Source organism: Aotus nancymaae, unplaced genomic scaffold (genome assembly GCF_030222135.1).
Source record: "Aotus nancymaae isolate 86718 unplaced genomic scaffold, 86718_ANA_hifiasm-v0.15.2.pri h1tg000043l, whole genome shotgun sequence".
In the NCBI taxonomy this organism is placed as follows: Eukaryota; Metazoa; Chordata; class Mammalia; order Primates; family Aotidae; genus Aotus; species Aotus nancymaae.
In genome coordinates, this window is record NW_026988457.1 from 7,691,337 (window position 1) to 7,714,846 (window position 23,510).

At 36.1% G+C, this 23,510-nt stretch overlaps 1 protein-coding gene across 11 annotated transcripts in view; it reads left to right on the forward strand.

Moving 5' to 3' along the window:
* Positions 1–23,510, forward strand: part of NBEA (neurobeachin) — a 743,003-nt gene that overhangs the window by 656,530 nt on the left and 62,963 nt on the right. For all 11 annotated transcript variants that reach the window (XM_012465562.2, XM_064361756.1, XM_064361759.1 and 8 more), the window contains 2 exons: positions 9,226–9,345; positions 22,212–22,364. In XM_012465562.2, the coding sequence (XP_012320985.2) occupies positions 9,226–9,345; positions 22,212–22,364 (273 nt within the window). The remainder of the gene's footprint in view (positions 1–9,225; positions 9,346–22,211; positions 22,365–23,510) is intronic.

Consider the following 23,510-nt stretch of genomic DNA (forward strand, 5'->3'; position numbering starts at 1 on the left):
TCAAGTCTCACTGATCTAAAAAAAAAAAAAAAGCCTCCTGCCAGCCCCTGCCCGCTCTGCAGTCCTTTCCTATCTCTCTCCCTACCTAGTCAGGTTCCTGCAAGCACAACCTCTGTTGTCCTGCAACTCACTAGATGTGTTCCCTCTACTTTATCGCCTCCCATTTGGTCTTTAGCCTGGTCGATTCCAATTCCACACCCACCACTTTACTGAATTGTTTTGGGGGAGGTCACATATGCAGATAGAGCTTCCCATTTCTTACCTGTCATGTCTCTTGCATTTCACACCATTGCTCATCTTCTCTCCTGGAAATTTTCTTTTAAGGTTTCTCTTACAATATCCTCTCCTGGTTTTCCTCCTGTCATCCCAACTGTTCTGGTCAGTCTCCTGCTCAGATTCTTTTTCCTTGATGTTCCTATTCCCCAGGAATTTTCTTTATACTTCAACTGGGCTGTGTCATTCAGTTATAGGCTAGTGATTTCCAGCTTCTGTCTTCTTTGCAAACATTTCTCATGGGTTCCTGACCTGTATTTCCAAGTGCCCACTAGATGTTTCTACCTGAATGTGTCACATTCCCTTAAGCGACATTTCAAAAAATTAACTCCTCATCTCCCTCATGAACCTGCTGTGGTTAAATGCCATGATTATTCACTCAACTGCCCAATCTAGAAATAGGGAAGCTTTCCTAGATATTGTCTCTATTTTTCCAACCTCTTGCATCTAACCAGACATCCACAGATTCTACCAACTAAGTGTCTCTGTCTCCTTTTCTCTGTTAACTCTGGCACTTTCCTTAATTTTGGTTCCCATTGTCTCTCACCTAGATTATTACAAAGGCTCTTAACAAGCCTCGTTCCTTTATTCTTGCCTTCTCATTCTGGTCTAGATAGGAGCACTAACAGTGACTGAGGAGTACTTAGAATGCTAAATTAAATCTCTTAATCAGTTTTTCTCCCCTTACTAAGATACACCTCAGACCAGTCTATTGTATGAGGCTGATGTGCCCTAGAAACACATTGGTAAAGCAGAGTATATGAAACTGCATCTCCTGTCTTTGAAAATATTTTTTCCGTAAACCTAAATGACAGCTCTAGTTTGTAGGTCTTCCTTAAACATTCTCTCCATTATGGGCAAAAGATAAACATTCCACAGAAATTTAGTGTGAGTATATTTTAAGTAACTTGTAAACCACTGATAGGTGACAAACTACAAACAATTATTTTTGTTAAGAAAAATTTTGTCAGAATTATTATTGTTTAATTGAGCTCAAATTTTGTCTCTTTCATAATTTTATACCAGCATAAGATGTTAAGGAAGTCTGGACTAACTAGTTTTTTGAGAAAACAAACTCAAGTCTTATTTTTAAAAATAAACTCTGTAATGATAAACTAAAGGAAAAGACATAAAACTATTTTTAGACCAAAGTTATTAAATCAGTCTAATGTATCCAAGCATTCACCTTAATTATGTGAACTTGGATTCTTTTATTAAAATGTTCCTAAGAAACTTCTAAGTTTCTTAAGAAATACTTTTTAAATCCAGAACTTTTAAAGTATAGATGTTCTATTTTTAAATTTTCTGTTAATTTTGAGAATATTAGATTTATATCAGTGCTTATTTATCTCTATAAAGCAGTCAGAACAGAGCATCTTTAGTTTCTTGGTGATAATAATTCCAGAGGTAGGAAAATACTTCACACTCACAAGAGGCAAATGCTTTTCAAATTCCAGCTACACGGACACATGAAGAGCTTATAACTTCCATCCTGCATTTTCAGCCATAGGTCAAAACTAAACAAAGACACAAAAATTTACCTGTCAAAATCTCAAAAGAGCTGGCTTTCTTTATAACGGACATAAAATATTCTCTTAATTGATTTGAACTCACAAACAGGCAAACAGACAAGAATACAAAAAAAAACCTAATTGATTAGATTATCTGATCACCAAATGATCAGACCATACAACCAAAACCAAATTCTCAATCATTACCGCCGACAGTGGAAATTACTTTTTAGCTGTGCAGAAACCAGAAACAAACACAAAAGTCAGCAGAAGGAGTAAATTTTAAAACCTAGGAGAAAAAAGGCACTAAAGTTCAAGTTCTATTTGCTGCCTAGAATCCTCCCTGGAAGCCAAGAAAAAATGTACCTGGGCTTAAGTAGCCCATGAGATATACTTCTTAAGCTACACAGTCAGTTTGAGTTCATCAGGTTAGTCCACATGGAACTCTCAAAGGGACCTCCAAAACTGTTAGCAAAGGAAATTTTTAGAAAATACTGAAACCAGAGATTTTCGCTCTGAGAGGCCTTTTCACACCACCTCAGGTCACGTCAATGACAGTCATTGCCTTAGTGAGCCACCATCATGGAGGGAGCAAGACACCTCTTGTAGGTACTTTGGGGATGAGAAAAGAAGGCAGGAGCCCTTTCTGAGAAAATGTTATCAAATGGGTTGTTGGGAGAATTAAATGAGAATATATAGGTGATAGTATTTTGAAGTACATAAAGTGGTATTCACTGTTTTTTTTACCTAATCAAGTTAGTCTGAAGCCAGATTTACAAGGCTTCTTCAAGTGTGACTCCACAAAAATGCTTGTTATCAACAGCCTGATTTAAGTTAACGTCATCTATCCCTAATCAGCTAAACACTCTCTCAAATCACAACACAGAATTTATCCTTAAGTTGATTTATTATTCCAGCAAAATGGAATTCAAACTTGAATCTCTGCAAGGGTATGCCAGAATATTCTACACAAATTTATCTTACACATGCCCTTGTCTATAGCAGTGCTGCACAACAGAAATATAATGTAAACTATCATGTGACTTAAAGTTTCTAGTAGCCACATAAAGTAAAAAAGAAACAGGTGAAATTAATTTTAATAAATATATTTGTTAATCTACTAAATCCAAAATGTTATCATTTAAACATGTAACCAGTATAAATATGTAAAGTGAGGCATTTTACGTTTTACATTTTTGGAGGGAGGGTACTGAGTCTTTGAAATTCAGAATGTATTTTATATTTACAGCACATCTCAATTTGAAATAGCCACATTTGAAGTGCTCAGTAGTGACAAATGGCTGGTGGCTACTGTTTTGGACAGATCACTAAGACTGCTTCCATGGGGACTCAGCCCAAATATCTTATGTCATGTGGTTATAAATAAAAGTATCAGTCCAATGGTTTACTAAGTGTTTAACCTAATGGTCCAGGGAATTGTGATTTCCTCACTCCCATTCCAAGGAGTTCATGAAATAGAAAATGCATTAAAATTTGTATCACTAAGAATTTGTTCACAAAAATAAAATACAGATTAAAATAAGTGTTAGGCCTTTTAGACCTAAAGTCATAAACTTGTTATTTTTTTCAATGTACCTAATATGACAACAATAATAATTACTTTAAAATAATAATTAACTACATACTTTATTACTTTAAATTTAAAATATTATTTTAAACAAACTACCAGTGAAATCACTTGTCTACAATATGAGACTCTGAAAAGACTATTTTCCTGATAGCTGCCATTGGGCAAATCATGAATAAACTTACAGCAGTTTGGAGTTTCTTCAGATACTAATATTAAAAGACACATTTTACTTGGAATGTTTTTACTTCACATCCTACCCTAGACATATGACATCTATACAGAAGTAATTAAGTATTTTTCCCTAATTTGCTGATCACTCAGTAACTTGTTCACCTTCCAAATTTAGTATATTCAGCCCTCTTGTTCAAAACTCATTTGTCAAACATTTCATCATAATTCTGAGGAAGTGATGTCTAGAATTTGAAACTTTCTGTGTAAATTATGGCTTGTTTTGAAAGCTTACCCTAAAGCTTCTTTAAACCACAATGTATCCTTAAAAGTATATATGTATAGTAGAAGCATTTTTGCAAGTATTGTAACCAACACTGAAAGATAGTGCTACTTAATAAAATATTGTTGTGTTTGTCTTGAACACTGATGCATTAAGGACAATGCACATTTACTCAGAGGAAGATGAGGAATACTTAACCAAGAGCCTAGTGTGTTGTAGGTACATAGGTTAATTAGTAGAAACCTTTGGAAGATTCTAAAAGATACCTTTTGGTTCTTGGAAAAGAAATAGGAGAAAATAAACTTCTGGAATTAGATAAAGGCCAGTAGAAATAATATTTCCTTCGTTTGTTAGAATGTGACCTTGAATTTTCTCAGATGTAAAAGGAGAAAAATTAGACCTACTCTGAAGGGCGATAGAGGGGATTCAGTTAACTTAGATAATACAGAGCCTGGCATAGAAAAGTGCCTAGTAGCTGTTATTTCCCTTCCCTTTGATTTTTATTATGCTTCCTGTCACTTCAAATATACATCCTTTCTTTGCTATAGTTATGTCCCAGGCACTACCTATTTCCCATGAATGAGGTTTGTTTTGGCTTCTAATGGAATGAAGAGAAGGAAAGGAAGAAAAGAACAGAACTACAGGAAGCAAAGGACCTAAAAGATTATCATGAGATGACTAAGCAAAAATCATGTAAGATAGAAGAATTAAGAAGTTGAGTAAAGAGAAGAGGTAGCAGGGAAACAGCATTAGATGTCCATGGTGCAATTAGTTGATCTGTAATCATCCAAAAGCAAAAAAAGGCTGTTAGTGTCTTCAGAGGGGACAAAATGATATGATAGAATACAGAAAAACAGCTACTGTTCGGTGCAGGCCAGGTGAGTTAGTTTTCCGTCACTGAGAAAGGGTTGGAAGATACGAAGTGATGTTGGAGTAGATGTAATTAGGAGAAGAAAGTCTGCCATTGGCCATTTATATTGCGGGACCTAACCTGAACTATAAAGCCTAATGAGTTCCAGAATTGCAATTTCTGAAATTACTATTTTTTTCATTTATTCGTCTTATCTCCCATGCCTAAAGCTTCTCTAATATAAGGGTAAAATGTCCAATCTGTTGAGGTACACATGGAAAATGGCTCAATCGACAGGTGGTAGGCAAATAAATATAAAAGTTATTTAAGCTGAATATAGCACCTGATCCTCTGTTAGTCAGACTTGAGTCCAATGAGAAAGAAAGGCTTTGCATTGTGCCTTGAAGGTAAAAGGGAAACATGGAAAAAAAGCAATCTCCACGGTAATCAGAGCTTAAAAGATCAATACTTACTTATAAACAAATAGGATATCAATTTCTATTAGTACTCTACCACTGTAGCAGCTGGAGGCCTTCAAGAATAATGGGAATATATGTCAGTAATGTAGTATGTAACCCTAAAACAGTTGTTAATCAGATCTTTTTAAAAGCTACTTAAAACACTGAAATGTGGAATTCAATATTCTCTGCTTTTGGGTGCCACCAGACTCATTCATAACTTTGTTACTGAAAATAAATGTCATTCTTTAAGATTTCTTTTCACTGAGCTCATCTGTGCTATTCTTGGCATGTCTTTGTTAAGAGTTGAAAACTAGACAGGATTTTATAATTTAGGTTGAGGTAGAGATCAGCTTTTAGCGTCTGATGATAAGAAGTACAGCTTTGCATGTGTAAATGGGTTTTCACTCACATCTATTTAATAGGTTAAAAAACCTAGAGACAAGCCTGATCCCTCTAAATTAATCTCTTCCCGCTACCTACAGTAAAAATTAAATGCCTTACATCAGCATCCTGCAATAATAAAGTGGGTTCTGTAGTACAACTTTTTGATCAAACCTACTAGTAGTTAAGAACTGAAAAGAAAACCCATATCTTTTTTTTTTTATTATTGCATTTTAGGTTTGGGGGTACATGTGAAAAACATGCAAGGTTGTTGCATAGGTGCATACGTGGCAGTGTGATTTGCTGCCTTCCTCCCCTTCACCTATATCTGGCATTTCTCCCCATGCTATCCCTCCCCAACTCCCCACCCCCCACACTGTCCCCCCCACTCCCCCCAACAGACCCCAGTGTATAGTGCTCCCCTCCCTGTGTCCATGTGTTCTCATTGTTCAACACCCTCCTATGAGTGAGAACATGCGGTGTTTGATTTTGTGTTCTTGTGTCAGTTTGCTGAGAATGATGATTTCCAGGTTCCTCCATGTCCCTACAAAGGACGCAAACTCATCGTTTTTGATGGCTGCATAATATTCCATGGTGTCTATGTGCCACATTTTTCCTGTCCAGTCTATCATCGATGGGCATTTGGGCTGGTTCCAGGTCTTTGCTATTGTAAACTGTGCTGCAATGAACATTCGTGTGCATGTGTCCTTATAGTAGAAAGATTTATAATCCTTTGGATATATGCCCAGTAATGGGATTGCTGGGTCAAATGGAATTTCTATTTCTAGGTCCTTGAGGAATCGCCACACTGTCTTCCACAATGGTTGAACTAGTTTACTCTCCCACCAACAGTGTAAAGTGTTCCTATTTCTCCACATCCTCTCCAGCATCTGTTGTCTCCAGATTTTTTAATGATCGCCATTCTAACTGGCGTGAGATGGTATCTCAATGTAGTTTTGATTTGCATTTCTCTAATGACCAGTGATGATGAGCATTTTTTCATATGCTTGTTGGCCTCTTGTATGTCTTCTTTTGTAAAGTATCTGTTCATATCCTTCGCCCATTTTTGAATGGGCTTGTTTGTTTTTTTCTTGTAAATCTGTTTTAGCTCGTTGTAAATTCTGGATATCAGCCCTTTGTCAGACGGGTAGGCTGCAAAAATTTTTTCCCATTCTGTTGGTTGCCGATTCACTCTATTGACTGTTTCTTTTGCTGTGCAGAAGCTGTGGAGTTTGATTAGGTCCCATTTGTCTATTTTGGCTTTTGTTGCCAATGCTTTTGGTGTTTTGGTCATAAAGTCCTTGCCTACGCCTATGTCCTGAATGGAGAAAACCCATATCTTACTCTCACCCACCATAGCCCCATCTCCCAATAATACCTTGTATGTTTAGGCATATTAAACAAACATTTAGTAAACGTTACTAGCCATGTGCTGTGCTTGGGGATAGGGATAGAGAGATTAATAAGGCCTAAGGAACTGGCAGTCTGGTGGAAAGTTCAACAATGAATACTTTTGGTAAAGTGCGTAAAGCTGGTAGTCATTTTTATAACTCTGTGTCAGGTAAGATACATCAAGCTTTCTCTATGTTATTTCATTTAATCTTATTTAATCCCATAATTCCCCCAAGGTATTGTCATTCCCAGTTTACACAGATGAAAGAATGGAGACAGTTACTTGACATAGTTACTTAAGGTTAAGTAACTTGCCCAAGATAGGTAAATAGTTTCACCAAGATTCAAACTGTCGTATTTTACTCAGTTTACCATTGCTACATCTAGAATTTTTATACCCCCATTTTAAATAATGTAATTTAGTGATCAACTATATTGTTTTCACTACCTTATTTTTAATAGTGAATTAAACATCTAAAAAGCAAATAAATTAGTGAAGGACATGTCATACAATTTTTTCTAAGTTAATTTCAGTAACATTTATTTGTTTCTCATATCACTTAAAAATCTTAAACAGTAATATGGACTTCTTGGATGTGTATCTGATTTTCAGGTGAATTGATAATGTCTCCCTTACTTGTATATTGTTGTATCATTCTTGATCTTATCTCTTTCATCACCCTTTTCTCTCATCCAACACTGAACATGAAATATTGGCAATATATTACAAGTATACAGAATTGATGCCATCTGGCCATACTAAATTTCAGGGAGATCTTGAGGAAAATCAGTATTTGTTGCCCTTACCCCAAAAGCCAGCTCTTAAGGTTAGTGTCAAGAAGGGGAGTTTAAGGGGACGAATTAATGTTTAAAGCATACAAAGGAATGAACAGAGACTACATATTAAAGAAAAAGGACTAAAATGTTTTAGAAAATGTCATGTAGGTTTCTTAGCATTATTGAACCTGAGAATGACACGTCATTTGTCCTAGACTTGAGAGAGAAGAATTAAAGCAGGGAAAAAGAAATATGAATTTATCTTTGCTTATAATTGCAGTTAAGAAATCCTTAGCAGGAATGAATGTTATTTAATCCTTTTAAACTTCGAGGCAAATTTAATGACATTAAAAACATAAGAACAACCTAAGAACTCCCAGCGTGAGAACTCCCAACTTAAGAATTACAAAAAAAAAGCATTAAAATTAAATGTATTAGGATTGCAATAAAGTTATTCCTAGTTTTCTGCTATAGGAACATGTACTGGATGGCAGACACCATGTTACCCGAACATAATAGTCACAGAATACAAAAAGGACTAGTTTATCTTCTCTCTTTTGTACTTACTTTATTCTTCATTCAACAGATTATATATTGAGCAACTTCTGTGTACCAGGAGTTGTTCTAAGTGTTGGAGATAAAACAGTAAAATAGGGAACCTACTCATAGTGGGGAATGTAAACAGTAACAATCAATTAAAAGCAGTGTGATAAATGTTGTAGTTATGTTTGAAGAAATACAGATTGCTATTTGAGCATAATGGAGAGCCATGATAGAGCAAGGCAAGTTTTTCAGGAGAAAATGACATCATGGCTGAATCTTAAAGGATAAAAAGAATAGTGAAATAAATGGGTACGTTTGTACCTGGCCTAGGAAACATCACATACAAAGGACAAGAGGTGAGAGTAGTGTGGCAAGATTTTAGAATGTGAAGAAGGGAATGGTGAGAGAGAAGAGTTAAGCAGGTTCCAGATCATACAGCTCTTATAAAACAAATTAAGTAGTTTAGACTTTCTCATAATCACTCCCAGGAGCTGTTGAAGGATTTTAACAAGGGATTTGCATTTTAAAAACATCATCAGACCATAAGGTGATACTAACACTTTTGCAGTCTTTCACAGGTAATCTAAGTTGGACATTCTCTACCTAATTCCACACTGCAGTGATCAGTATCAGAGTGATTTTTCTTATTGCAATGTTAGTGTGTATAGCCTTAATTATTAAAGAAAAATCCAACTTACGAATTGTCATTGATGCAAAATCACTTATCAGAAAATCATAGAGCACTGGAACCCCTTCATTTCACAGATCAGAAGGCCAGAAGCAAAATGACCTGCCAAGGTTGCAGACTGGCAACCACTGCCTTGGCCTAGTCAAGCCCAGACAGGCATCTCCTACTGCCTTAATTTGGGGGCATCTTTTTAGGACCCTGCTCTGCTTCCTCATCTTCGAGAGTTTTAAAAATAGTCATGTTTCACAAAGGAACGAGGGCAGCTGTGTTTAGAGTGGTCAAATTTCTGATTCTGTTTTTTGCTTAGGAACCTTTCACAACCTTCTTCCTCAATGCAAATGATGGAAAATTTGATCACCCAGATCGAACCTTCTCGTCAGTTGCAAGATCTTGGAGAACTAGTCAGAGAGATACTTCTGATGTAAAGGTAGGCTCTTTTATTTGTTGATATACATTAAATTTCAAAATATGTCGAAATTTTGATTTTTTAAGTGAGTATGTATAAGACATTTTATATTGCAGCTTTGTTCCATCATATTAAAATTATATGGTACTTCTAACCTTAAAGGGAATAATTTTGAGCATTATAGAAAATAATTGAAAATTCTTTTATATTACTCAGTGAAGGTGTTTTCGTTATTTCAAAACATTCCTATCTAATTTAGATTGAATAATCAGGAGATGGAAAGAAACGCCTATAAATTGCCTTTCCTGCTGTTAACTCAATATTTGGTCCATTCCATAAAACACAGCAGGAATTGGATTTGACCTTAATGTGTCATATTGTTATAGCTTGCCTGGCTTGGGGTTTGCGTAGCCTGGGGCAATTAATAAAGCATTAATGACAAGACCCATTTAAAATGTAGGCTTTTCTGTATAACCTTAGCTTTTACTTGACTGTGCCTGGGGATACTATGCAACAATACACATTAGATTAAACCAACATGCACACAATATCCAGGAACAGCCAGACAGCAGAGTAATTTTACAGTTGGTACTGCTTAACTATTGTTAAATACAAAGATTTGTTATTCATTTATATGGGCTCTTGTTTTAAGAAAGAAAAACATTGTATTCAAAGCAGTAATATATATTTGTTCTCTCATTTGTCTCATATTTTTCCCAATAATAAGGTTACATGGCCAGATTATTACATAGGTAAATGTGTTTCTTATTTTAATCTCATTTTCTTCAGACACATTTTTTTCCCATTACTGTCACACAGTATAAAAATGTTATGCTATCATTCCATTTAGAATCTTAAACTAACAAAGGGTAGTGAGTTAAAATCAAAATTGTCATTTACATATTTATGTTTCTCTATTGCAAAAAATTTATAAAAGGCAATTTCAGTGTTACTGAACTATAATTGGATGAATACAAGTTTTGTTCAGTATTTCTCCAAAACAGAAAATAAAGGAACTGGCCCGAGTAGAGTGTAACATATCTGTGTGTTTTATTTGTTGCTGTCAAACATTACATAAATGAATATGCATAAAACATACTCACATTTGTAAAAAAGTAAGAGAATTTAATACGCATCCTGACTATATTAAGCTTTGAAGTACTAACAGTCTTACAACTTCGCTGAGAATTAAACTCTAAAATATCTATAAGCCATCATTTAAACTGATTTGTTACCAGTGAAGTCAGGGAGGGAGTCTGTTTCTTATATAATAACGCTTTGAGAATTAATACAGAAAATGGGAGTCCACAGGCTCCCATTGAACAGTAGTACCCAGAATTCGCACAATGTTCATAAAAAGCATTCAGATATTTTGTATGTGAATTAAATGTTCTTACCTATAATTGAAGGCTTCTTATTGCAGTTAAGATTATTTGTATTTTAACTCAGAGCTATATCCATATTATATCAGCCAATTTCAAATGAATATGCCTGATTACTCTGATTTGACATCACCACACACACACACACACACACACACACACACGCACACACAAAACTGGCTTTTCAACTTACTTCAGAGATCCAGCCTCACATGCCCACATACATGCTGGGATCAGTCATTCTAATTTTTATATACAGTTTTAGATTTCACTTCGTATCCTAAGAATTTCGTTGATGCTTTATAGCACCAGTCTCTGATAACCAATGCCGTGTACCAGGCTTTTTGCTATTCAAAACCCTTTCAGAAACATTTACATTTTATTACTAATTGCTTGGGGGCTCCTGGGGTCACATCATCAAGGACAAAGACCAAGGTGGCTATCACTAACTTGGGAGGGTTTTTTTGTTTTTTACCCTCAAGCAGCTGTACTGAACACAAACATGCAGCTTTTTTTTCCCCAAAGACTTAATTAGTTCATAAGAAGCTCATTTCCCCAGCTTGACATTACACAGACTGCTCTCATTTTCAGCTCTCTTACCACCACTCGTGAACCTTTCATATTATATGATAATACATATTAGATATCTTGACTTTCTTTTTAAAGGCTGCGTGCTACATGTATACAATAATTTATGGATGTGATCTCCTATTGATAGAGAATCTGTCTTTCTCCCTGGTTGTTACTATGAAACACAAGGCTGTAGTGAACACCCTTACACAGACATCCTGATGGACTCTTATATACATGCAGGCAGATTCCTGTTTATGGGACTGATGGCTCAAAGACTACATACATTTTTTATTTTTTAAGATATTGCCAAACTATCATCCTCAAAGATGAAAATTCACTCCCTACAGCAGTGTGCAAGGGTACCTCCTTCCACATACTGCCCACACCCATCAGCACTATTATATTAAACAGTAGAACTTCTGCTAGTCTGGCAAGTGAAAAATGAAGTTATCCTGGTTTTAGTTTGCTTTTTCTTGAGTAAAGTTGAGCATTTTTCTTGTACTTATTGACATGTAAACTGACTCATGTATTTTGCCCATTTTTCAGTTGGGTCATATGTCTTTTTCTTATTGATTTGAAAAAGATCTTTGAAACTGCAGAAGGTTGCACTGCAAGTATGGTTTCTTAGTCTTGTTAGCTTTGTTATGGTTCTGTGTGTGTGTGTGTGTGTGTGTGTGTGTGTGTGTGTGTGCAGTCAAATATATTTATATTTCCTCTTGTGCCATCAGAATTTGAGGCTCTCAGGACCAGGGTGTTAAAGAGAAGATAAGACTTTTGGGTAATAACTAGTGCTAACTTGAGAATCTTCTAAATTAATGATTAAACCTGATTTATCAGAGAAAAAAATATGTTACTAAGAATAGTAATTGTTTTGCTACCTGTATGTTAAAACCTAATGTTTTTATTTCTTATTTCTAAGCTGTTAAAACACAGCATTTGATATTTTTTTAAGGTAGTGTGTTTCCATTTCCAGAGAAGGAAAGTATCTCTGCAGTGTCTACTAACTTAGATAATCATATAAGAGAACTAGGATGCAGTAGATGGTTTTATTCTGTCTGTCTCTATTAATGTCAGTCCCTTCCTGTGCTAATGAACGCAAGCTGGGAAGGAGGAGTGCTGCTGAAGTGACCTTTCAGGAGAGAGGTCTCTGGAGTTGAGTCAGACCAGTTACTTTTTAGTTTATTATTATTTTTTAAATTTCTTTCCTCTAGCATAGTCTTGGTAACAGTGACATTCAACTTACTGAAGTTCTTACACTAATTTTCCTTAATGCCTTCAAAAGTTGTTATATTACTTTTTGAATAGCTATGTAGATGTCAGAAAAGGTAGCTGTGATAAAATGTCATTAAGGTGACACAGTGTAAATTAATACAGTTAATGGAGGTGCTCGCAACTGACTCATTGACCCATTATGAGCTCTTGTGGAATTAATGAATGCCAGGGCATCAGTCTTTTGAAAAAAACGGAAGAGATGGCAGCTTTAAAACCTTGCAATGAATTATATTAGAAAAGTGAAAACGTCTGGATTGGATTTGATTTCACTAGGAAGCCATAAAATGGTATGCTCTCTCAGCAAAATATATTAAACTGAAATGTCAGATTTGATGCAATAGGTATACAATTATGATAGCGTTAATAGTGGTCTTCTATCATTCTAAGACACACTTTCAGGTCCAATTTCTCAGCAGCTTGAACTTGTCATAAGCTTATAAATTAGAAATTGCATTTGAGGATATTTTCTTGTTTTTTGACAGAATGTATATAATACTATTAACTATACCATTGGATTTTAGTATAGCTGCTAAAATAAACTAGAAATCACATTTATAGACACAAAATGCCTGCTACAATGTTCATTTTGCCATTTCTTTAATAATATTTGGTGTTTTTCTGCACTGTTTTTCATTTAGGAAATTTTAAACTACTTGGACGTTTTCCTTAAGAAGAAGCTGATTAACAGAAATTTATCAAAGTCAGCAGAACAGCAGTTATCTTAAATAGGCAATCTAGTGTCTGATGTGCCTCTGTAGGAGTCCACTTACACATTATAAAAGTAAACCCATTTTTAAATATAGTACTGAATAGTTTTCAAACATGTTTTGTATTGGTTGTTTGATACAGTCCTTGAAACAATCCTACGAGGTAGCAGTCAGTATCCCTGTTTTGTAAAGAAGGTTCACAGATATTAAGTGATTCACTGAAGTTCACACTCAGGCAGGTAAAGAGGAAGCCAGAACTAGCACAGAGTCCATCCAGTTACTTAGGTTGCTTCATATCCAAGAGGATTTTAAGAATGGGAGCTGCAAGGCCATTTCATGCTTGGGCCTGAAAGTCACATCATGTTACCTCCACAACATTCTATTGCTCAAAGCAAGTCATGGGGCCTGCCGTGATTAAGGGAGAGTAGACATGGAGTCCACTTCCTGATGAGATGAGTAGCAAAGTCATATTTCAAGAGGACACTGAGGTTGGAGGGATTACTATGCCCATCTTTGGAAGCAATCTATCACAGTCCTCTCTCCGGTCAAAATTCACATTCCTCCTACATATAAAATATACTTAATTTGTTCCCCACAAGCCCAATCCCAGTATTTGTATCAGGCTGAAAACCTAGTATCTTGATGTCTACATCAGCTCCAGATACAGATAAGGCACAGCAATTCCTAATTTGGAGACCTGGGAACTAAAAAGACAAATTATCTGTCCCATGTACACACAACATGTGGTAGTAAGACAGGAACAGTTAAACTTCAGTAGACACTCCATTCAAAAAGGGGAGAATGTGGAAGGTACATAGCAGTCAATGGTTCATAGCAATTCTGAAATCCAGCCAGGCACAAGTTGCCAATTACCCAGACCGCAGGGACAGGGACTGTCCATGGATTAGGCCCCAGGTCTGTTATCTGGGCTTGGCTACCTAATTCATTACTTTCCATGGCTCTTGGTCACTTCCTCTGGGATATTGGCTTTGCCCTCTGAAGCGTTCCTTTGTTTCCAGGAGAAGTAACCATGGTTTGCAGCTGAGTATCTTTCTCTGCATGCTTCCTGACCCATAGAAAGTTAGGGCCAAAGCCTCATATGCCTAAGTTGGTACCACAGCCTTAAAACTGTGTAGCCTTTCTTTGTATCAAATTAGAAAAAGCTAATACTCACAAATCCTTTTGGAACAGGATTCTCTCTTTCAAACTGTGAATTAGGATACTGTTGATAATGCCCTAAGAATCCCTTTCTCTAGCAAATCACTCTGTGTAGCTGAGCAGGTCTGATAAACACTACCTTAAATTTTAACTTTTGTAAAATGGTTTTACAGCCACATCCTTGATTTGAACTTTATTCTATGGCCATATTTCACTTGTAGCACCTTAGAATTGATCTTCATCTTGAACCTATTTCTTATTTTGAGACTCTTTTGCCAATTGAAGAGATTGTCCTAGGCCCTTCTATTTCTTGAAATACTGCTTCAAAACTGAACAGTTTCTTCCTGAGTTCATCTCTCTCTTGCGTAGTGTATCTTTCTTGCATAGCTTACACCATTAGATGAAACCACTGGTCACTTTCAGCATTCTGCCTGGAAATCTTAGTCAGAAACACATGCTTATTAGGTACTTTTTCTGTCTTTGAAACCATTGCAGAAGACAATGTTAATTTTCCACCACTTCTTAAGAGGAACTGCTTCCAATAACAACTTCCTTACTGATCTTCCAGACCCCACCAGTCTCCTCGCCACCCCTCCCTCTTCTGCCGGCCATCTCATCCCAAGCCAGAATCATGTGTTAAATCCTTTTTATTACTAGCACTCCACTTTGAGGATTCAATTTCTGTTTTGGTCATTTTTTATTTTGTAACAAATCACCCCAAAACCTATAGGCTTAAAACAACTATTTATTCATTGACAATTATGCAGTCAGAGTTAAGGCTCAAAAAGGACAGCTCACCTCTAAGCTACACAGTGACAGTGGGGCAGCTTGACTGGGCCACAGAATCTACAGTGGCATTATAAACTGACATGTCTTGTGCCTCATCTGAGATGGCTGGGACAGCCAGGAACTGCCTGAGCATGTCTTTCTCTGTCACATGTTTCTCTAGCAAGGGAGCCACACTATTGCGTGTGGTAACTGGCTTCTAAGAGGACTAAAGCAAAACCTGCCAGGCCTCTTAACTCTTAGGCTGCACTAAGAAGCCTTGCAATGTTACCTTGTCACATTCTGTGTGTTGAAACAAGCCAGGCCATATTCAGAGAGAGGGGAAATAGACTCCACCTCTTTATGGGAGAAGTGGTAAACTTAGTAGAGATGCCAGAGGGCTGGTGGGGTGGGAGGACTGTTACAGCCATCTATGAGAAACCTATGAGTGATCAATTTTAAAAATATTTCAAGTACTGGTTTGGTTTGTACCATTCTCTATAGTCTGATTGTGCATTTAGACATAAACCAAAATCTCATGAGCAAGAAATTTATAAAATACATCTGATTAGTCTAGGTAATACATGTTAGTGTATATATATATATATATATATATATATATATATATATATGTCAACTTTAAATCACCATATTCAGAAAATAAGATTAAGTGTAAAGTTTGTTTGAGCTGAAAGCTTAAGAATGGTCACCCCATAACATAGCAAGTAGCCCTGAATATACACTTCGATTAGCAGCAATCTTAAATGGATTTTTAAGAAAAAAAAAAAAGAAGAGGCAGGTCCTAAGTTGCTCACCAAGAATTTACATTAAAGTAAGATAAGCCATTGACTATACATTGTTCTTTGTATCACAGATTTCAGGAACATGAAGATAATGAGTAAGGCAGCTGGTCAGAAACAAAATGCCTTTTTAAACAATTGCTCCCCAGGCTTGGGTTGAGGAGGCAACATGAGTTACTGATGTCCCATACTCACGTCTCTCTGGACCTGATGAGTTTTTGCATGACTCACGTAACTCAGACTGCTGTGAGCTATTTTTTTCCTCCATATTTTTTTAAAATACTTGCATCATCTGAACTGTCTACATAGCTATTTATTGAAACACAAACATCCAAAGTGACAGAACTTTTTTACTGAATTACAGGATGCACTTTGGTACTGGGTAAACTCTAGACTCAGAAGTAATATTTCTCATCTGTGCCCTTAAAAAAAATTGACAGAGCAGTAGCTTGTAGAATATATTTTATATAAAGTTATAAAATGCATTATTTTCTAAAAATTACTTCATTTAATCCTCACATCTACCCTAAGAGTTCATTGCTGACATCACCACCTTGTTGCATATCAAGAAACTAACTTTTAGGGGGACAATCCCAGAGCTACTGCCTGCCCAGCTTCCTCCTTTATCTTCAACTCACTGGTAGCTGTGAGGTTCCTCTTCTTTAAGAAACACACATTGAGCTGGGTGTGGTGGCTCACACCTGTAATTGCAGTACTTTGAAAGGCAGAGGTGGGTGGATCACTTAAGATCAGGAGTTTGAGACCAGCCTGGCCAACATAGCAAAACCCCATCTCTACTAAAAATACAAAAATTAGCCAGCCATTATGGCACGCTCCTGAAATCCTAGCTACTCAGGAGGCTGAGGCACGAGAATTGCTTAAACCCAGGAGGTGGAGGTTGTAGTGAGCTGGGATCACACCACTGCACTCCACCCTGTGTGACAGAGCAAAGCTGCATTTAAGAGAGAGAGAGAGAGAGAGAGAGAGAGAGAGAGAGAGAAAGAATAAGAATCACACTTTGAAAACCAGGCCAAGGCCTGCAAAGTTTTTAATCAGCATTTCAATGCCTGAAATTTAGGATATGGTAAACACATAGTAATCTTGATTCATTTTTAATTTCACAAATATTTATGGAATGCATATTATATGTTAGGCACCATTCTTAGCAAGATAGACAAGGTCCCTACTTTCTTTTTTTTTGAGATGGAGTTTCGCTCTTGTTACCCAGGCTGGAGTGCAATGGCGCGATCTAAGCTCACCACAACCTCCGCCTCCTGGGTTCAGGCAATTCTCCCGCCTCAGCCTCCTGAGTAGCTGGGATTACAGGCATGCGCCACCATGCCCAGCTAATTTTTTGTAATTTTAGTAGAGACGGGGTTTCACCGTGTTGACCAGGATGGTCTTGATCTCTTGACCTTGTGATCCACCCGCCTCGGCCTCCCAAAGTGCTGGGATTACAGGCCTGAGCCATTGCGCCCGGCCCTAAGGTCCCTACTTTCTTGGGATTTCTATTATGATGGGACATGCAAGCATACATTAATAAATGGAGAAAATAATCATTGCTATGCAGAAATTAAGACAGAGTAAAGTCATATAGAGTGACTGGGTTGTTATTTTAAAAGGCAGAATACAGGATGTAAGAGCAGGAAACCTGGATTTAAAGTATCTGGTCTTGATTTTTGGCTTTACCACCTATTTGCAGTGCAGCCGTTAGCAAATTACCCACACAATCTTTGCCTCAGTGTTCATGTCTATAAAGTGAGAATAATGAGAATACCTACTTCACAAACTTTTTGTGAAGATTAAGAAAGTATATGTAAAGCACTTAGAACAGTGCCAAGACATAGCAAGGTACCAAAATAAATGTTACCTGCTGTTTTAAAACAGAATGACCACAGGTAACATTTAAGTTGATTACTGGCCTTGGCACACAGATGTAGTAATTATCATCTTCTTGCACATAACCGGTTGAATCTCAGAGACGAAACACTCATATTCTTTGGTTTATATTTTTAAAACAACAGATCTTTTCAATAATGGAATTGTGAATATAAATTATACTAATGTCTTGTGTTTACATACTATTAAATAAAAATTATTTGAAACATGATTGTAAAACAATAAAACTGAGACCAAAAACATTCCCTGCTCTGGTGCTTCAGCTACCTCCCCCTAGACTTTTTGTGATTTCACTTCCTCTGCTATCCCTTTCAGAAAACTTCAAACTGTCCCCAACTCTGGACTTCCGGTTCAGAGAGCTTTAGTCACTGATACCTCTGGTGTTTTGAAACCTCTAGGGGCTTTGCAAATAAGCTGTGCTTCAGGAGTTTCTATGTGTTTAAAACATGTCTGTTTAGTGATTGTTCCCATTATGAGAAATCTGGGAGGGTTTGTCACTTCAAACATCAAGCCTCTGACAGCTTACACCAACATCTTAGTTAATGGTCTAATTTATGACCACATTTTGGGTGGCCTGATAAGAATGGAGCCAACAAAAACCATCCTTACTTAGGAGGTTGTCCTGAAGGCCCTGGTAACACTACTTCTTTCTATAACTAGTCCCAATTAGAGTCTCCTTGAATGTTCCTACTGGAGTAGTCTTCCTCCTGCCCTTCTAAAGAACCAAGACGGATCTTTCTAGGCCTGCCTTGTTCTTTGGTGGAGGCCATGTTTTAGTGCCGTTCTTTCTAGAGTGCCTAAATGAAAATGAAATTAGTCTTCTGCCACTTTTGGGAACAATTCTGATGGCAACTTTAAAATCAACTTTTTCTGTATTTAAATTGAGCTATTTTATACTTTTGAACCTTTTAAATATAACTTGAATAGGCAAGGTAACATTTTTTAAACAGAAAAGTTTCCCCTTAAAAGGCAGATTTCATTTCAGGGTTTGTATCCTTTCCCTTTTATTTAATAAAGTTCTTCACTGACTCTTTCCCCATCTTGAGGCATTTTTCCAACCATCTGCATATTCCCCAGAAGATTTCTAGTCTTATTAAAATAACTTCATCCAATATCTTTAATAGTTTAATGTTTAATGAGCAACTGCCTTGTGCAAAGAATAGCACCAGGAGCTACGAGGGAGCCAACAAAACATAAACCTCACAAAATGAGGCTGAAAACTTTGCATTTGTCCAGATTTTATTCATATTAAAATTGCATTTTCCCAAACTTTATTCACATTAATAAATATGACATCCTATGTTTTTTGTTCCTTTGTGAATCTAACTTAATGACTTTCAGTGAAATTGCATTGTAGTGGTAAGGAGGTTAATAATGACCACATGTTTTATACAGGAAAGAATGAAAAATAATATATGAAAAAACATTATAGAGTGCCAAGATGGTATAAGATAAATTAAGACTATTTTAGTTGTTTAAATGAAACTAAATATATTTTGCTATATACATGTGGACGCATACATTCCTCTCTGCCTACAAGGAAGCTTCTATAGTCTCATTATAGAAATAGGAGATAAGCACAAATAACTGATGAAGGGCAGTAAGGGAAATACCTGATTTATGTGAGTCTAGTACATGTAAATCCCCTCCCAACCGAGCAACTGCACAAGCTCACATTCCTTCCTGCTTTGGACCTTTTGCGGTGTTATTGTGTCACATGAAGACCAGGTCATATGCAAATAGCAATAGTCTTTACCTTCTCTGTACCTTTTACTAATTCCTCATGTTTTCCCAAACAGTAAGAGTAAGAGCAGAAGAAAACTATATATTTTACGTTAATACATTGAAGTCATAGATAATAATATGCATTTCTGATTGGGTGCCAATACGTGAGAACAGCGGTGATTCTTTACTTCTACTCTCCAGTCAGCAATCGTACCAAACTGCTCCTTCTGTGACTGATACACACTGTCATGTTTGCCCAGCCTGGAAATAAAACTCACGATAGTCATTGCTGATAGGATAGTCATCGCTGAAGGGCCCTTTAGCCTGTCTTATCCCTCAGTTAAACTGTATCGGTTTTGGCAAAGAAACATGTGTTTTCTACCATACGGTTTTTCTTTCAGCTCTTATCCATTTCCCCTTTCACATTGGAGTCATTGAAAAGTTATATTAATTTATATTAATTCCACTAGAATTCTCTTTTTCCTTTGTCTTGTACATGGTTTATTGCTGATGCACATTTGGCTCTTAGTGTGGGCCGTGTAATTCCCTTTCTCTCTACACACTCTTGGCCCCACAACTTATTTCCTCATCCCTATTTTTCTGCTGACCCTGGCTGCTCTGTTGCAGATTTCCCCTTTGATAAAGTTCCACAGTAGGGCCCGTTTCTCTCCACACTTAGCAGTTGCCCTTCTCTCTTCCCTCCCTTTCTCCTCCCACACATGCATAACACACCACATCTCCCCATTCTCCAATCTCTCCTTTACTTTGTCACACAGTATCTTGCTATAAAACAAATTTGACTGTGTTAAAAACTTTTTAAAAAAATTTTGAAACCAATATGACAAAATCCAAACAGCCTATCCTTCAGAAAACTTCCCTCATTATCTGGCCTCATCTGCCTCCCACCATCTCATTCCTCCCTTGTCTTGATCTATCCGCAATATACCCTATTCTCCTCCTGTGCTCAGTTTCTCACCACCCCATAGTACTCTCAGAGGGTGCCCCGCCCCCTCTCTTGGTTTTCATCTTAGCCATGATCCAACTCCAATGTCCCATCTCCAGTGAAGTCTCTCCTGACTTTCCCAGAGTCCCCTGCTCTTTCCTCCCGGCTCTCTTCTTCCACAGCTGCTGTTGTGTATCATAACTATCTGTTTCTACATCTGCTCCATAGGCCAGACTATGAATTACTTGACAGTAAGGCCATGTCTTACTCATTTTTTGTTTCCTGAGTACCCATCACAGTTTCTGGTACTAAAAACCTTTACTATATGAATAAATAAATGTCAGAGAAATATGTAAAAGATTTCAGAAAGCTTTCTATTTAAATAGAAGAAAACTGTGATTCTTAAAAAGCAAAGCTCCATGTATCCAGAAAAATCACTTATATAGAGACCTGTTGATGCACCCATAATTCTGGAGAAAATGAAAATGTATATTTTTCTTATGGTTCACAGGGATCATCATAAGAGTAAGGTCAGATTCACACAGAGCATTACTAAAATGAACACCCATTTATAACAGATATGTTAGTTTTAGTGGGAGAACTCATGAAGAGAAAGATGTTATATATGTTTTTTCTAGAAAGTTAGGGATTCAGTTTATCGGAAGACCTCAATATCTGGTGGTTTTAATTTTTTCTATGAATCCCTAGAAAAGACTACAGTGAGATTTAAATTTCAGGTGCTATGCCATCAGCGTTGATCATATTACACAAATAAAGGTGTAGCCTTACAAATCTATCTTGATATTTGAAAAAATATTATATAAATGATATATATAAAAACTACAGTAGTTTGTTTTAATTTTCTCCCAATAACTTTTTAAACAGCAACAACAAACAAAAACTTTAAGAGTATTAAAATTATTTCATTTCTATATCAGATTTATTCTAAAGAAACATAAACCTCAGATTAGACATTGTGCATCAAACACAAGTTCACCTTAAATCCTGTTGTTTATGCTACACTTATGTGTAAGTAACACAAGTTGTCTTTGCATCCAATTTACTGAAAACCTGTCATTTCTGTGGCAGGCATTAAATATTTAAAACTGATTATCATATTGCATATCATCTCTTTTATTGTGTTCATTTATAGATATAAAAATACTTTATCAAGTGAAAACTATAATCTCTTTATAAAAATCACATATTGTAATTGTCAGTATAGTTGAAAAGTAGAAAATATGTGATCTATTACAAATACTGGCAATTGATTTTTAATTTGGATAGTTTATTAATTTTCAGAAAAGGTTTTTACACAACATAGATTTGCTATATAGCTTTACCTGTTTGTTTTCTAATGCTATTGTGAACGGTTGTTAATTTGTATACTTATTTCTCTTCATTAATTTATGGGAGGATAAGATTGAAAGTGGGTAACATTTTAAAATATCATCTATCATAAACATAAATTTTCAAGTAAATTGTTCACAAGAAATGCCTCTCTCAGATATTTAAATAAATAAGAATAGAATAGAATTGTCATAAAATACTCATTTTAAGAAATTATTTTATTCCATTTATAGTTAATAAGTTATAAGTTAATAGTTTCATACAACTGATCTTTATAAAGTTGTTTAATATACTTCATTTTTATTCCCAATAGGAACTAATTCCAGAGTTCTACTACCTACCAGAGATGTTTGTCAACAGTAATGGCTATAATCTTGGAGTCAGAGAAGATGAAGTAGTGGTAAATGATGTTGATCTTCCCCCTTGGGCAAAAAAACCTGAAGACTTTGTGCGGATCAACAGGATGGTAAGAGAGATTTTGCTTTTGCTCGAGCAGTCATCAGGAAGTTAACATATTCTGTAGTTTTGTTTTGTCCTGTTCTTTACTATAATATTACAAATTGCCACCTTACATCTGTAAATACAAGGTTAAAATTTTCCGTAAAAAAAGAAAGCATTTTACTGTTGTCTTGACAGCATTCCTTATTGTGGAGTGGATTTTCCTTTCACGAGGACCCATAAAGCAATGGTAATTCAGTTATGTTTGCTCCCTTAGGAGAAGACAATCAGATGAGCATCTGTTGACTAATATAACGTGTTCTAAAGTGCTTAAAATAAATGCCCATTTCTTGGTTTTGTCTACTGACTAAATCTGAATACATTTTTTTACTTATAAAAATACTCAAAACAGAAAAATTTCATTTATAACATATTTATATGTGGGATATTTATGCTGTGAAACTTACTTGATGGTATAAACATTCTGAAATAGCGCCTTTTTTTTTTAAAGACTGTTTCACTCTTTTGCCGGGGCTGGAGTGCAGTGGTGCAATTGTAGCTCACCGAAGCCTTAAATTCCTGGGCTCAAGCAGTCCTCCCACCTCAGCCTCCTGAGTAGCTGGGATTATAGGCACATGCCACCATGCCAAGTTAATTTTTTTTAAAGATTTTTTTGGTAAGATGGGATCTCACTGTGTTGTACATGCTGGTCTTGAACTCCTGGGATAAAGAAATCCTTCTACCTGGGCCTCCCAAAAGAAAACATTATTATTTTTAAGTTGCATCACAGATATCTGGTGTCCAAATGAGAAATGTATAAATAGAATGTTACATATGGGAATTTGATGGGTTTTAATACATTTTACCCATATTTAAGGAGATTTTAATCCCAACATGGTTACAGTACATGACCGTAAACCACTTTACAAAACAACCTCTCTAGTATACTATTGTTCTTGGTCAGTTGAGGAATAACACCAATAAAACCAATGACCTAAAATATATTTTTAACCCTGTTTCACTAACTCCTAAGTTTTTCCAACTGTTTGATAAATATGTTTTATTTTGTTTTGACAGCTTATTTATTTGAATCAGAATTCAAATAAGGTCCACACATTGTGCGGGAATTCACATATTCCTTAATCCTCTTTTTTTTTAAGAATTTAATTGAAAT